The 15,457-nt window shown below is 42.0% G+C and overlaps 1 protein-coding gene across 1 annotated transcript in view; it reads right to left on the bottom strand.

Annotated features, from left to right (window-relative positions):
- LOC132057746 (uncharacterized) overlaps window positions 1-10,800 on the bottom strand; it is an 11,852-nt gene extending 1,052 nt beyond the window's left edge. Inside the window, exons 1-2 of the mRNA XM_059450347.1 lie at window positions 10,738-10,800; window positions 2,133-2,241 (exon numbers count right to left, since the gene is read on the bottom strand). Of these exons, the coding sequence (XP_059306330.1) occupies window positions 2,133-2,241; window positions 10,738-10,800 (172 nt within the window). The remainder of the gene's footprint in view (window positions 1-2,132; window positions 2,242-10,737) is intronic.
- Window positions 10,801-15,457: the final 4,657 nt, after the last annotated feature.

Here is a 15,457-nt window from a genome sequence, read left to right as displayed (position 1 = left end):
CCCGACCCCCGGCAAAAATATCATATTGTGTTTTCTATATATATATATGAAAAGAAATATTTTCCAAAGGCGATTTAGCATGCATGGCATCCGCCCCGGTGGGCACTCGGATACACGAGGTTACTCTCTATCGGATGAGATGTTCTATGTATCCATGCGTTTATTGTTTACATGTACAAAGTTATTTTCTTGATCTCACGATACTATATCTCGTTTTTTATTCATGTTTATATCCCTTACTATGTTATTATTCATGTCTTACATACTCGGCATATTAATGCGACCTTCTCTTTCGGGGGGGTGCGTTCATGCCGCGCGGTACACCCGGTACATCGATCGAAGTTAACAGAAGATGTTCCGACGAATGGGTTGTAAAGCTCCATTTGGCCTGGAGTGTAGCCGAGTCAGAATACACGTGCCAGGATTCCTGATTACAGTTAGAGACTTTGCAGACAGAGTCGTGGGTTCCGGGAGTCAGCCTGTACTACGATACAAGTTCTGTATAGTTACATATTTTATTTGATTCTACGCAACAAAGGAATATTTCGGCAGCCCTGTTATGTATACTTGACGTAGAGATTTCAAAAAAATTAGTACGTAGTAAGAGTCAGCGGGTTCGCTCGCTCGATTCTGGTCGGGTGCCATCACACACGATCGAGATTGGGTGTGACAGAAGTATATGTCAAGCGACCTCCCTGCATTTGAAGATGCGAACACCAGTGTGTCTCCGACAAAGCTCTATGGACCGAAAAAGACCCCGAGCATGGTATGAAAGGCTATCAAAATTTCTCTTAGCTCATGGTCACACCAGCGGAAAGACAAACAATACTCTATTCGTGAAACTGGAAGAACATCTTTGGTTGCGCAAGTATATGAAGATGACAGTATTTTTGGATCTACAAATGAATCAATGTCAAAGGAATTTCTTTGCATTAATGAGAAATGGTTTGAGATGAGTATGATGGGAGAATTGATTTCTTTCTAGGATTTCAAATCAAACAAACTCCAACATGTACAATGATCCATCAACAGAAGTATGTTAACGAGCTACTCAAGCGATTTAAAATGGAAGACTCTAAGGCAATTGATACTCCTATTGCCACTGCAATAAAACTCACCTTAGATTAATCAGGTGCGCCAGTCTAGCAGAAACTTTACAGAGGCATGATTGGTTCTCTGCTATATCTAACAGCTATAGACCTGACATAGTGTTTAGTTTGGGAATGTGATTTCAGTCTAATCCTAATGAGTCTCATCTAAAAGTGGTGAAAAGAATTTTGAGATACTTAAAAGGAGTGAGTGAACTAGGACTATGGTACCCAAGAGGCAGCAATTTCAACCTGGTTGGATATGCTGAGGTTTATTATGTCGGATATATAGTGGACATGAAAAGCACTACAGGAATGGCACATTTTCTGGGGTCATGTTTGATCTTGTGGCTAACAAGGAAACAAAACTCGATGTACCGTCCTTTCTTGAAATTTGAATATGTTATTCTTTGCGTCGTGTTGTGCTCAATTTCTATGGATCAAGCAATGGCTAAAGGATTTTGGTATGGAAATTGGGTGTGTACCCATATTTTGCGATAATACCAGTGCAATCAACATCAAAAAGAATCCGGTCCAACATAATAGAACCAAGCACATTAAAATACGGCATCATTTCTTGAGGGACAATGTTAAAAAGGGTCTATCTCTGTATTCAGTTCTATGACAATGAAAAATAATTTGCAGACATTTTCACGAAAGCATTGGGAAGAGATCAATTCGAGAAGAACAAGTTACAGCTGGGGATGATTAAAGTCACTTAATCATTCCTCCAGGGTTGAGTAGAATAACTGCTTCTTGCACTGAAACTGAAAGATATTCCACTCAATCCAAATAGCTTTCACTTAATATATATGGATACTTCTTAATAATTACAAAAGGGGAAATAGTGAGAAAAAACCAAGTTCAAATTGGTTCTTCATAGCAGAGTTTGTCATCATCAAAACGGGGGAATTTTTTGGTATCAGCTAGACTAATGCATATATGGGTTTTGATGATAGACAAAAGATCACAATGATTGGTACCATGAAGAGGACAAACTAGGTCTAGATCATATGAGAATGCACATGGAACTGGTCCAAAGACCTGATCTATCATAAGAGACAGTTGCAAGCAATGCACATGAATCAGGTCCACTAACATGTTCCATCAGATAGAGACAAGCAGACAAGCACAGAGAAAGAATTAACCCAACCTACAGAGATGTTCATTATGCAACGTAAATAATTCAATGAATAAGACAACTGAACAAGGAAGCAAAGGGAGAATAGATGACTCAGTGAAAGCACCAGTTCATTAAAGAAATAGAACAAGTATGCAAAACAACAAGTTCTATACCAAAGAGTCACCATATGCAGAAGGAGGAATGATCACAAGCTATCAGGTGCAATGGATGAATGACCTAGAAGAGAAGACATTATATGAGCTTAAAGTGATCAGAGGTGAAGTTGACTAGTTGCAGACACAAAGCTTACAGTTATATAAAACAGGTATGTCAATATGTTCCAGCCAAGATTTCAAAAGCAGTACCACGGCAGATGAAGAATGAAAGCGATTAGTGGAACAAGTACAAGAACATCTCAAACAGCGCAGAGATTAAGAGAAGGACGAACAAGGTGAATGAAACAGGTTCGTGAACATGTTCCAGGGCAAGTCCTACAATAACTAGGATTTGCAGAATTATGGAAAGAACTTAGCAGTCAAGTATGAAAGATTCCTTGTCATATTTGTAGGGATTAGTAAGCCTTCTACACGTATTAGAAGTAGACTCAACAAGGAAAGAATCCAAGTACTATACAAACCCTATGTATGTGTCATTGACCGACTAGGAAAGGGTTTTATTTTAAATGACCTGTGGATCTTCAATTTTACAAATACCCAGGTCTTACCAAGAAGAAGCATGCATACCTACAAAGAGAGAATTCAGAATATTGCATGAAGAAGTTATATCCAAGAATATTCAAGAATCTGAGGTTGCGTCCCTAGTGTAAGAAGGCAGATTGAAGGAACTGTTCTACCGAATAATGTTTTCCACTTCTAAAGTCTAGAATCTTGTAATAGGTTTGGTTTATCGTGTATTATCTTTATCGCTAATTAAGAAGCATAAAAGTAGATACAAGTGTTGTAACTTCAGTTAGAGTCTAGCTTAAAGATAGCTTGCTAGTCGGAGTTTGGGTAGCAAGGCTGAGATAGGAGTTAGATTATAGAGGTTGCAATTTATACGGACCGTATAATTTATACGGCCCGTATAATGGTCCGTAGAATATTTCCAGAATGGGGTGGATACCTGGTGGGATTACACGGTCCAATTATACGGACCGTATAATTTATACGGCCCGTATAATTGGCCGTATATCCGAGTCGGGTCAGTTTTCTGTTTTTTATTATATATGACCACCCATGTTCATTATTTCTTTTCCCACATTTTTCCCAAGTCTTGAAAGCCCTAGAACCTTCCTCCAAACATATTTACACAAATCTAAAGCGAAATCAAGGATCTAGCGGCTAATATTAAGAGGCCCATGTGCCAAGAAGCTTGCTAGGGTTTGTGGAACTCAAGATTTCATATGGTGTTGATGTTGGAGACTTCACTCTAGTGGAGTAAGCTGATCAAAGACTTGTTCTCAAGTGATTAAGGTAAGATTTTGCATCTTTTACATATGTTTAAGGTTGTTTGATTGTTATGCCATGTAGTTGGAGGAAGAAAAGTGAGAATGGAGTGCAAGAATGAACTTGAGGATATGGTGAGCTATAAGTTGATTTGAATTACGATTCTTAACATGCTATGAGTATAATCTTGTTGTGGGTGATACTAATAATGTTGAGGAAGTATTGTATGCAAGTAAACATGGTGTTATGTTGTAGCTATTGTTATGAATGATCTTGGAAAGGAGTTTTGAGGACTGGATAATGCTTAACGTGAATGAAGCCTCTTGATTATGGTATTATTAATAATTTCATTGTTGCTTGGAAGTTTTTTTGTAAGATGGTAGAAGTCCATGGAATAAGGGAAATACTGCCCAACTTTCGCTAGCTTATGAATTATTCTAGTTTGAATTTAAGAGTGTCTTTAAGACTTAACCGTGGTATGAATCTTTTTAAATGTAGATTTCTCAAGCTTGGGAGGTGAACGTTAAGTAGTTAAGAAGACGTAAAGGCATGTAAGGCTAACCCTTCTTCTTAAGGCATGATCCCATTGTCGTGTACCTTCATGCGAAATCCATAATTTCTCCTATGATGATTTCATAGCTAGAATCGCAAAATCTCATAATTCTTGATATGCTCATGAGACCATTTATCCATCCTATGATAGTTGACCCTCCAAGGAAAGATATAATGAACATGATGATGATGACGACGTTGATGACCCTTATGTACTCCTGTGAATATATATACATATTTGTATGGTTATTATGTAGCACTGAGCTTATATGGCCGGGTATGACATTCATTGTGCGCGCACCACTGCAGTTGGGTAAGGATAACACTGAGCCTTGGTAGGGCCAGGTATGCATAACACTGAGCTTTGGTCGGGCCAGGTATGTATAACACTGAGCCTTTGTCGGGCCAGGTATGTATAACACTGAGCCTTGGTAGGGCCAGGTATGTATAACACCGAGCCTTGTCATGGTCGGGTATGTGAAACACCGAACCTCTATGGTCGGGTATAGTACTACTATATATATAAGTGTATATAATGGAAGGTTCCCATTAGAAAAAGGGTAAGTGAATATGATAAACGCCGCTAGAGGTATAAATGGCTCTATCATTCCATGACACTTCTATCTTATGTTATCGTTCATGCTTCTATTATGTTATTGATTATGCCTTGTCAGTACATTGTTCGTACTGATGTCCTTTTGTTTGTGGACGCTGCGTCATGCCCGTAGGTGGACAGAGAGATTGACCTGATCTTTAGTTTGTTTACCTAGAGACTACTTAGAGGAGCTCCATTTGATCCGGAGTTGCAGCTACTGGTACTATTCTTTTCTGTATATATATATATGGGCATGGCAGGTCCCGGTTCCATGTTTATGATCTTACATACTCTCTTTAGAAGCTCGTAGACAGTTGTGTATGGCTAGATGTCTCTTAGCCTTGTCGGCTCGTATTTTATATATCATTTTGATAGCCTTGTCGGCTTGCGTATATATATGGGCATATTTGTTGATGTTGTTATAAAAGTGCCATAGCGCGATGGAAAGTGTATTAATGATACATAGAGATTATGAGTAGGCCATGCGGCTCACCTAGATATAAACGTGGAAGTATGACGAGAGGTGCTCGGTGGGTTAGCTCCGGGTACTCATCATGGCCCTCCGGTTGAGTCGTGACAAAAGTGGTATCAGAACAGTTCCGTCCAAGGGTGTGTCTACGAGCCGTGTCCAGTAGAGTCTTGTTTATGGGTGTGTTGCGTGCCACACTTATAAACAAGAGCCTACCGGTATTTAGGAATGAATGACCTTCTTTCTTCATAGATCGTGCGATAGAGCCATGATATAAGGATTTCCCTTTCCTTAATCGTGTGTTGTGTATTTCAGAGATGCCTATAAAGAGAAAAGCTACCATAGTCCAAAAGGGCAAGACAGTGATAGGGAGGCGGAATGAGAGAGTACCGCCAACGGTTATTGTGGAGAGTGGTCCCAGAATGAGGTTCCATCTCGGTCCTCTCGTTCATTGCCTATTTCAGAGGAGCATAAGGGAGCCTCAGCCCCAGCTCCAGCACCCCCAGCTCTTCCAGGAGAGGTTTCGGGCCATGAGATGGAAGAGGCTATTCAATTATTGACACAATTTGTTGCCGCGCAGGCCCAGCAGCAAGGTATGGGTTATGGAGATAGGACTGTGAGTGTTAGAGCCTGTGACTGTTTTAGCTTAAACCCTTTGGAATTCTTCGGGTCAAAGTCGGATGAGGACCCTCAAAACTTTATTGATGGAATGTTGAGGACACTTCGGTTAATGCATGCTTCCGACGTTCATTGGTATACGGTTTGGTTGTCTTCTAGGGGAGTCAATGCACCTCCCCCGGTATGGCAATAATTTGTTGATGCTTTTCTCCAGCATTACTTGCCCCCAGAGGTTCGGCGTGCTAGAGCCAAAAAGTTCTTGAATCTTAGGCAAGGAAGTATGAGCGCCTTAGAGTATAGTCTCCGCTTCAATTCCTTGGCTAGGTGTGCTCCGACCATGGTAGTGGATATGGGTGATCGATTGCATCGGTTTGTGAGTGGCTTAGGGCCACATTTGATGGACAAGTGCTTGACTGCGTCCCTTCAGGACAATATGGCTATTTCTCATATTCAAGCCCATGCCTTGAATTTGGAGAAAAGCCAACAACCGCAAAGAGGTTAGCATGAGCTTGACAGAGGTTATAACAAGAGGGCTAGATCTTTGGGTCCGACTATTTAGTTTAGAGGAGGGCAAAGACAGCAGTTTTCTAGGCATTCAGTCCATTCCATGACTAGTGCGCGTTCACGATTTACGGGCCAGAGATTTGATAGATCTACTCACTCCGGGCTGAGTTAGAGTTTTAGAGCTTCAGGTTCTCACTACAGGGGGGACTCGGGCCCGGCAAAGCCACCCATGCCACAATGTTCTCAGTGCGGGAAGTTACATTGGGGCCAGTGCCGATTGGGTTCAGATGTTTGCTATGCATGCGGTCGGCCAAGCCATATCATGCGTGAATGCCCCTCGATTGATGGTAGGGGTAGGGTCTAGCCCTCAGGGTCAGCAGCTAGAGTCTTCATCATCTATACATCCTCCGGGACAAGGTTAATAGATGCCAGTCATCTGTGGTAGAGGTAGAGGAGGAGCTCTCAGTTCTAGTGGTTCTCAGCACCGTATTTATGCATTGGCTGGGCGACAGGATCTTGAGTCCTTCCCTGATGTCGTCACAGGTATATTATCAGTATTTTCTCATGATTTATATGCTTTGATTGATCCATGCTCCATCTTGTCACATGTTACTCCTTATATTGCTGGTCGATTTGGGGTGAAACCGGAGTTAATCAAACCTTTCGAGGTATCGACACCTGTTGGTGATCCGATAATAGCTAGCCGACTATATAGAAATTGTGTAGTTGTGATTTGTGATCATCGTACTATGGTTTATTTACATGAGTTGAAAATGGTGGATTTTGAAGTTATCACGGGCATGGATTGGTTGGCTTCTTGCTACGCCAATGTCGATTGTAGAACAAAAATGGTTCGCTTCCAGTTTCCGGGAGAGCCAGTTTTGGAATGGAAAGGAAATACAGCGTCTCCAAAAGGTAGGTTTATTTTCTATCTCAAAGCCAGGAAAATGACTGCTAAAGGTTGTATTTATCAAATAGTCCGGGTTCAAGATGTAGAAGCCAAGTTCCGGACTCTTCAGTCTGTCCCCGTAGTGAATGAGTTTTCGGATGTATTTCCAGAAGAGCTTCCCGGCCTTCCCCTAGAGCGGGAAACTGATTTTGCTATTGATGTGCTATCGGATAACAACCACATATATATTCCTCCTTATAGAATGGCTCTCGCAAAATTGAAAGAGTTGAAAGAACAATTGAAGGACTTGAGGATATGCAAATTTAAGATTTTGCATCTTTTACATATGTTTAAGGTTGTTTGATTGTTATGCCATGTAGTTGGAGGAAGAAAAGTGAGAATGGAGTGCAGGAATGAACTTGAGGATATGGTGAGCTATAAGTTGATTTGAATTACGATTCTTAACATGCTATGAGTATAATCTTGTTGTGGGTGATGCTAATAATGTTGAGGAAGCATTGTATGCAAGTAAACATGGTGTTATGTTGTAGCTATTGTTATGAATGGTCTTGGAAAGGAGTTTTGGGGATTGGATAATTCTTAACGTGAATGAAGCCTCTTGATTATGGTATTATTAATAATGTCATTGTTGTTTGGAAGTTGTTTTGTAAGACGGTAGAAGTCAATGGAATAAGGGAAATATTGCCCAATTTTCGCTAGCTTATGAATTATTCTAGTTTGAATTTAAGAGTGTCTTTAAGACTTAACCTTGGTATGAATCCTTTTAAATGTAGATTTCTCAAGCTTGGGAGGTGAACGTTAAGTAGTTAAGAATACGTAAAGGTATGTAAGGCTAACCCTTCTTCTTAAGGCATGATCCCATTGTCGTGTACGTTCATGCGAAATCCATAATGTCTCCTATGATGATTTCATTGCTAAAATCACAAAATCTTATAATTCTTGATATGCTAATGAGACCATTGGTCCATCCTATGATAGTTGACCCTCCAAGGAAAGATATAATGAACATAATGATGTTGACGATGTTAATGACACTTATGTACTCCTATGAATATATATATATATACATATTTGTATGGCTATTATGTAGCACCGAGCTCATATGGCCAGGTATGACATTCATTGTGCGTGCACCACTGCAGTTGGGTACGGATAACACTGAGCCTTGGTAGGGCCAGGTATGTATAACACTGAGCCTTGGTAGGGCCAAGTATATATAACACGGAACCTTGTCATTTTTACGTATGTGAAACACCGAACCTCTATGGTTGGGTGTAGTACTACTATATATGTAAGTGTATGTAATGGAAGGTTCCCATTAGAAAAAGGGTAAGTGAATATGATGAACGTCGCTAGAGGTATAAATGGCTCTATCATTCCGTGACACTTCTATCTTATGTTATCGTTCATGCTTCTATTATGTTATTGATTATGCCTTACACACTCAATATATTGTTCGTATAGATGTCCTTTTGTTTGTAGACGCTGCGTCATACCCGCAGGTGGATAGGGAGATAGACTTGATCCTTAGATTGCTTACCCAGAGACTACTTAGAGGAGCTCCATTTGATCCGGAGCTGCAGCTATTGGTACTATTCTTTTGTTTATATATATGGGCATGGCGGGGCCCTGTTCCATCTTTATGATGTTACATACTCTCTTTAGAGGCTCGTAGACAGTTGTGTATAGTTCGATGTCTCTTAGCCTTGTCGGCTCGTATTTTGTATATCATTTTGATAACTTTGTCGGCTTACGTATATATATGGGCATATTTGTTGTTGTTGTTATAAAAGTGCCATAGCCTGATGGAAAGTGTATTAATGATGCATAGAGATGATGAGTAGGCCATGTGGCTCACCTAGATATGATTATGGAAGTATGACGAGAGGTGTCTGGGGGTTAGCTCCGGATACTCGTCATGGCCCTCTGGTTGGGTCGTGACACAAACGGACCTTTTTCAAAATTTTATCAATTTTGAGAGGTTCGGATGGTCGTTTAGAACCTGTATGAGTATTTGGTTCAGTTCCCGATGCATTCGGATGCATTTCAGAACTTAGAAGTGGAAATTGGAATTAAGGCATCGGGGGTTGACTCGGCCAACGAGGCCTCCGTTGGAAATTTTGAGACCATGAGCACGTTTGCAGCTTGATTTTGTGTGGGTCTATCTGCTTGGTTTGTGAGCAGATGGCCTCGGGAATAACTTGGGATTTTCGGTCCTCGCAATGGCGGTACCGCTGTGGCGGTGTGATGACTGCAGGGGCGGCCATGCGTAAGGTTGGCCAAATCGAAACCGCTGTGGCGGTCCCCCAGCCTCCGTGGCGGCACCGCTGCAGCAGCATCTGTACCGCCGTGGCGGTGACGGGCAATTAATTTTCATTAAATATGTCGTTAATAAGTCCTAGACCCTTATTATTTCTCATCTCGATATTTGAGCTTGGAGAAACTATTCTTGGAGATAATTTGAAAATTTCTTGGAGGTAAAACTTGCCTAATCCTTTACCCTTCCGTAATCACAATCATATTAGATTTCCCCCTTCTCTTTAACAATCCCTTAAAGATGGAATTTGAGAGAGGGTTTTGGAAGAACAATTCCCTAGATTATTAATGATAAATTGATGATGGTTATGCTAAAACTTGATGAATCTAAGCTTATTAATCACGTATCTTCCACTTTTAACGTTGAATTTCAGATTTGGAAATTTAGGGTTTATATCTAATTTGGGAGTTTTTGCTTGAAATCAGATTTAGGCTAATCCTTGAGTTAAATCAACAATTAGTGATTCGGTTATGATCACCTAGTACTTAATTTGGTATTTTGCCCCCGAATTTCTCGTTTTGCTCTTATGGGCCGGTTTCCCCAAATTCTAGGGTTAAAGTTGACATAATTGATATCATACCAATATTAGTATCATTCTTCATGATTTCTAATATAGAATTCGATTAAGCTTAGAATATTTTGGTTTTGAGCTTCAGAGGAAGGGCAAGGCAAAAGAGTGACTTGTTGGTGTTGCGGTTCGGCATTCCAGGTAGGTTATGGTTTACCTTTTGTGAGACTTCGTATAGTGAATCACATATTTAGATTATATTGTCAGAGACAGCATGTGAACCTTCGGGTATGAAGTGGGGATGAATATTGCCTTAGGTTGGGCCCTGATGTGTGTTGGGACTAGCCAGCCCGTTATGTGTGCTTGATTGTTTATTTATGTTAGCTTGATGCAATATGTATTTGGTAGATATCGAGTTCTATTTGTCGTCTTAATTTGGATAGAATTGACATACCCGTTGTTTGTAATCATACTCGATATATGTTGGCATACCCACTGTTGGTACTCGAGTTATTAATGTATGTTAGCATACCCACTGATGGTACTTGACTTTATATATGCTAGCATACCCACTGTTGGTGTTGTGATGTGATACTTTATTGGCATACCTCGTTCTGATACTTGTGATGTTGAACCTGATTGTTGACGATTGACATATGCTTTGCACGCATTCTCGCATATTCATGCATAGCCGATACCCGGTGATGATCCGGTATCATTGATTGAGCAAAACTGATATTTGATAAACTCTTTTACTTGAGTGATTGTGAAAAGGCCGATGTCCGAAGATCCATTCCGGAATCGTTGATTATATGAAACTGATGTTTGATGGACTCTTTTACTTGAGTGATTGTGAGAAGGCCGATGTACGAGGTCAAATTCTGGAATCGTTGATTTGTGTGAAACTGATATTTGACAGACTCTTTTATTTGAGTGACTGTGAGGAGGCCGATATCCAATGAGCTATTTCGGGCATCGTTGTTGTATGGCCGATTCCGAAGTTATCCCGGAATCATTATTAGTGCATGGACTCTGCGAGTCCCCCAGGGTGGTGTCGGTGAGACTCCCCCTGTGAGAAATTAGCTAGGGTCCCGTCTGTCTATTGGGTAAAGATTCGGGACGGGTGACACTTAGACTTCACAAATCACGTTGGGTTGTGCTACCGAGACATCCATATTTTCGTCCGGACTACATGTGTACACCTCATTTGCATGGCATGGCATCGCATTCATACCATTATTGCACTACATTTCATTATGACCTGATTGAGATGTTGTGATGACTCTATTGTGATGATTGGATTGTGATGATTCTATTGTGGTGAATGGATTGGATCGGATATACTCAGGCTTATCATATTTGGGTTTAGATGCTTTACATAGGTGATAATGGATACTTGGTTGTGATATATTATCTCATGCTTGGTTGGTTTATTTGCTTATCTGCTTTATTTTCTGAATTGTGTTAACTATGCTTAGTCGGTCGATAATGCCTACTGCTACTGTTGTTTGTACTGACCTGCACTTACTGCATTCTTTTATGAATGCAGAGTACTAGGTTGGATCCACTTCTCTGACCCGTGGCTGATCGACTCTTCAGCTTCCACTCGAGTTTCCAGGGTGAGCATGGCGTTCGTTGACCTTGAAGACTTTTCTATTATATGCCTTACTTTTATTCCAGAGACATAGATACTATGTATTAGTACTTCCAGATTGTATTATTCTCCCTAGATGCTCTTGTATTATTCAGACTAGACCCTGGGGGTATTTACTGTCTTTCTCACTCTTTACTACTATCTATCTATAAATATCGTAAGACTTACGTATCTGTTATTTTCGCGACTTAATTTTCTTCAAATTATGCATTGGTTCATTGTTGGGATGAGGGTTCGCTTACTGAGGTTAAAAGGTAAGTGCCCGCATGGCCTAGGCTAAAGGGGTCGTGATAAGTTGGCATCAGAGCCCTAGGTTACCCGATCTTTAATACAAGAGTGTGTCCTATAGAGTCTCGCGGATCGGTTTAGTGAGCTCCATACTTATCTGCAAGAGGCTATGGGACATTTAGAAAATCTCACTTTCTTTCTTTCTGTTATGCTACTTTATTCAAATTGGTATCTGGAAAGATCAAATTGGTATCTGGAAAGATCAAATTGGTACTCGAGCTACTATGGCCCGAGGTCAGGCGCCAAAGCCCGCAGCTATGGCTAGCACCCGAGGGCAAGCGACAGCCAGAGGGCGCGGCAGAGTGAGAGGCCGCGGGGCTACCCGAGCCAGGGGTAGCAATCCGACGGTCGGCCAGTGAGGAGAGAGGTCTCCATCTCCCGAGCCTGAGTATTAGTAGGGTAGAGACCAGGCCGTAAAGGATGGCGTGGCCCCAGCATAGACACAGCCTGAGGTCACTTCTGATCAGGCCATGCATGATACTATGGCTAGAGTATTGCTTCACCCACATGCCCAGCAGGTAGCCGCCAGTGGTACTACTCTTGGCGGGAGTTCACAAACTAGGGTTAGGGTGCAGACCCCTGAGCAGGGACCTACACGGGTGGCACATCCCGTCGCAGCTATGGCTCCTCGCATTGATGCTATACCCGCCCTTGGTGAGGATTTCAGGCCCACGGATGGCGCTGTTATGACTGCTACTGATCAGGACCTGGTGGGGAGATTCAGGAAGTTAGAGCCACCAAGGTTCTTTGGTACTTCATCTGAGGATGCCTATGAGTTTATTCTTGATATACATAAGTTACTGCACCGTATGGGGATAGTGGAGACCCACGGTGTTGATTATGTGTCCTACCAGTTTCGCGGTGACGCGAAGACGTGGTGGAGGTATTTCGTGGCGTGCAGACCTGAGGGTTCTCCTCCTTTGACTTAGACTCAGTTCTACCGGGCCTTCCTTGAGAAGTACGTGCCCCGGTCTTTGAGAGAGGCTCGTAGGGATTAGTTTTTTTACACCTTGATTAGAGGGGCATGTCCTTGGAGTCTTATGTGACCCGTTTCCTCTATTTAGCTCGATACTCTACTCTGTTGATCCCTACCGAGGCCGATAAGATCAGGCGCTTTGTGGGAGGACTAGTGGGCTCTCTACAGATTCCTTGTCTTCGGATGGAGTCTATGGGGGCTTCCTTCCAGTCTATTATTGGGCATGCTTCTATGGTTGAGGGCGCCAAGGCCTGTGCTTTTAGTGGTGGTGACAAGAGGCTACGTCAGACTGGCAGTTTTAAGGGTTCTGGTACGAGAGGCGCCGGTCAGTTTTCGAGACCACCTTAACCCTATTCCGTTCGTCCTGTACATTCAGCATTACCGGCTCCCTCTAGTCAGCCGCCTAGGGAGAGATCTTCTCAGAGTTCGTTCTCCAGACCAGTGGACATGGCTGCTTCATCCGGGTCTTCAGTTTCTATGTTTCAGCACTCGACTCTTCTTACCTGTTTCTTTTGTGGGCAGGTTGGGCATGTTGCCAGGAGATGTCCCTGACCTAGGTGGGATTATCAGCCGCCGAGAACTTCTGTATCATTCGGTTGTCGAGGAGGACTTCTCATAGAGGCGGTGCTCAGTCAGGCCGCAGTACTTCCCATGGTTCTAGAGGTAAGTCCCAGCCAGCTAGAGGTAGTACTCAGAGTACGAGAGGGGGATCCCAGACTGGGCGTGGCGGAGCCCATTGTTACTCATTTCCTGGTAGGCCCAAGGCAGAGGCCTCAGTTGCTGTGATCTCAGGTACCATTTCTGTCCGTTATAGAGCAGCATCTGTTTTATTTGATCTTGGATCCACTTATTCATATATATCTGCATATCATGTCGTTGGTTGGGATTTACCTTGTGATAGCATAGATATACCAGTTCACGTGTCTACTCCGATCGGAGATCCTGTGGTTGTTGATCGAGTCTAGCGGTCTTGTTTAGTTACTTTTATGGGGTACGACACTTGGGCAGATTTGATGATTCTGGACATGGTGGACTTTGATATTATATTGGGTATGTCCTGGCTTTCTCCTTACCATACGATCTTGGACTGTCACTGTTACACCTCTCGCTTTCATCGTAGAAGAACCTATGGTTTCCTAGTCGGGTATGCCTTTGGAATAGAGACCCGAGCTCGAGTTTGGAGGTAGAGGGTGTCTTTCCCAGTGTACAAGGGTACCAGCAGGTATTCCTGGCAATTTATGGAGTTAGAAATTGAACAAATCGAATCGACGCGATCTGAACTAAATTTGAGAAAATCTGCAGACACCATCGTCGTCGATATGGTTGACGGGCTGTCGATGTGGAGCGTCGATAGGGTTTCGCAGCTGGAAATCTGTAGGTGCAGGTCGACGGAGCAAGTCGACGGACCTTCGACAAGTCGACTGGTTGTCGACCCGCTCGTCGAACCGAACCTTTGTAGCCTTTTTAATTCTGAGTATAAATAGGTGGTTCACGACTTATTTCTCATTTTTCCTTCTTCCAAATCAAATAAAACCCTAATATATTCTCTCCCAATATTTCCTATCATATTAATGAAGATTTGGCAAGATCCGAACCCCGTAAACCCGAGCTTGTAAAGAAGGGGGTTGATTCTAGGGTTTCTCCAAGATTGTGAAGCTCATGAAGTTGGAGTTGAAGTGATTCTTGGAATCTTAGACCCCTCAAGGTATGTGAAGGATTCCTACCTTTGTATTTCAGTTTATTATCTAGATTTTTAGTGATTTTAAGTAGAGAGAGGATACTTATGGAAGAGGTAAGTTGATAAAGGGTAATATAGTGATTTGATGTTATTTTAAGAGATGATTGGGAATGGATTGAAGCATCTTTTGATATATATATATATGTATATGTGTGTGTGTGTGTGTGTGTGTGTGTGTGTGTGTGTGTGTGTGTGTGTGTTTTGTCATTACGTTGTGGGTATTGTGGTTGATGTTGGATCAAATGAGGAGTTGAAGAGTTGTAAGCTTTCAAAGGAGATTATTGTCTGTAAGTCGTTAAGCTTTATATGTATTTGAGGATGGTTAGTTGTCACACCCTTAATCCGATAGGGTGTGATGGGCACCCGACCCTTACTTAGGGCCGAGCGAACCCTCAGTCTCTTACTGCATACAGAGTCACGCCAAACTTTTTAAACCAAATAAGATAAAATACGTATCAAAATTTTTCGGAAATATTCTTTCTCGTAGCTTTCAAATCGAACAAATTTATAATCATACAAAATTCAATACATAACACGGACCGACATATTGGCTGACGAAGCCGCTTACAGACCGACAACCGACATCCACGACGCTGTCTGCAAAGTCTCTAACATACATCCAGAAATCATAACAAACAAACTCTGACTTGGCAGCCCTCCGGGAGAATGGAG

The sequence above is a fragment of the Lycium ferocissimum genome, chromosome 5, assembly GCF_029784015.1.
Source record: "Lycium ferocissimum isolate CSIRO_LF1 chromosome 5, AGI_CSIRO_Lferr_CH_V1, whole genome shotgun sequence".
Classification (NCBI taxonomy): Eukaryota; Viridiplantae; Streptophyta; class Magnoliopsida; order Solanales; family Solanaceae; genus Lycium; species Lycium ferocissimum.
This window is presented reverse-complemented; position numbering and strand designations above follow the sequence as displayed.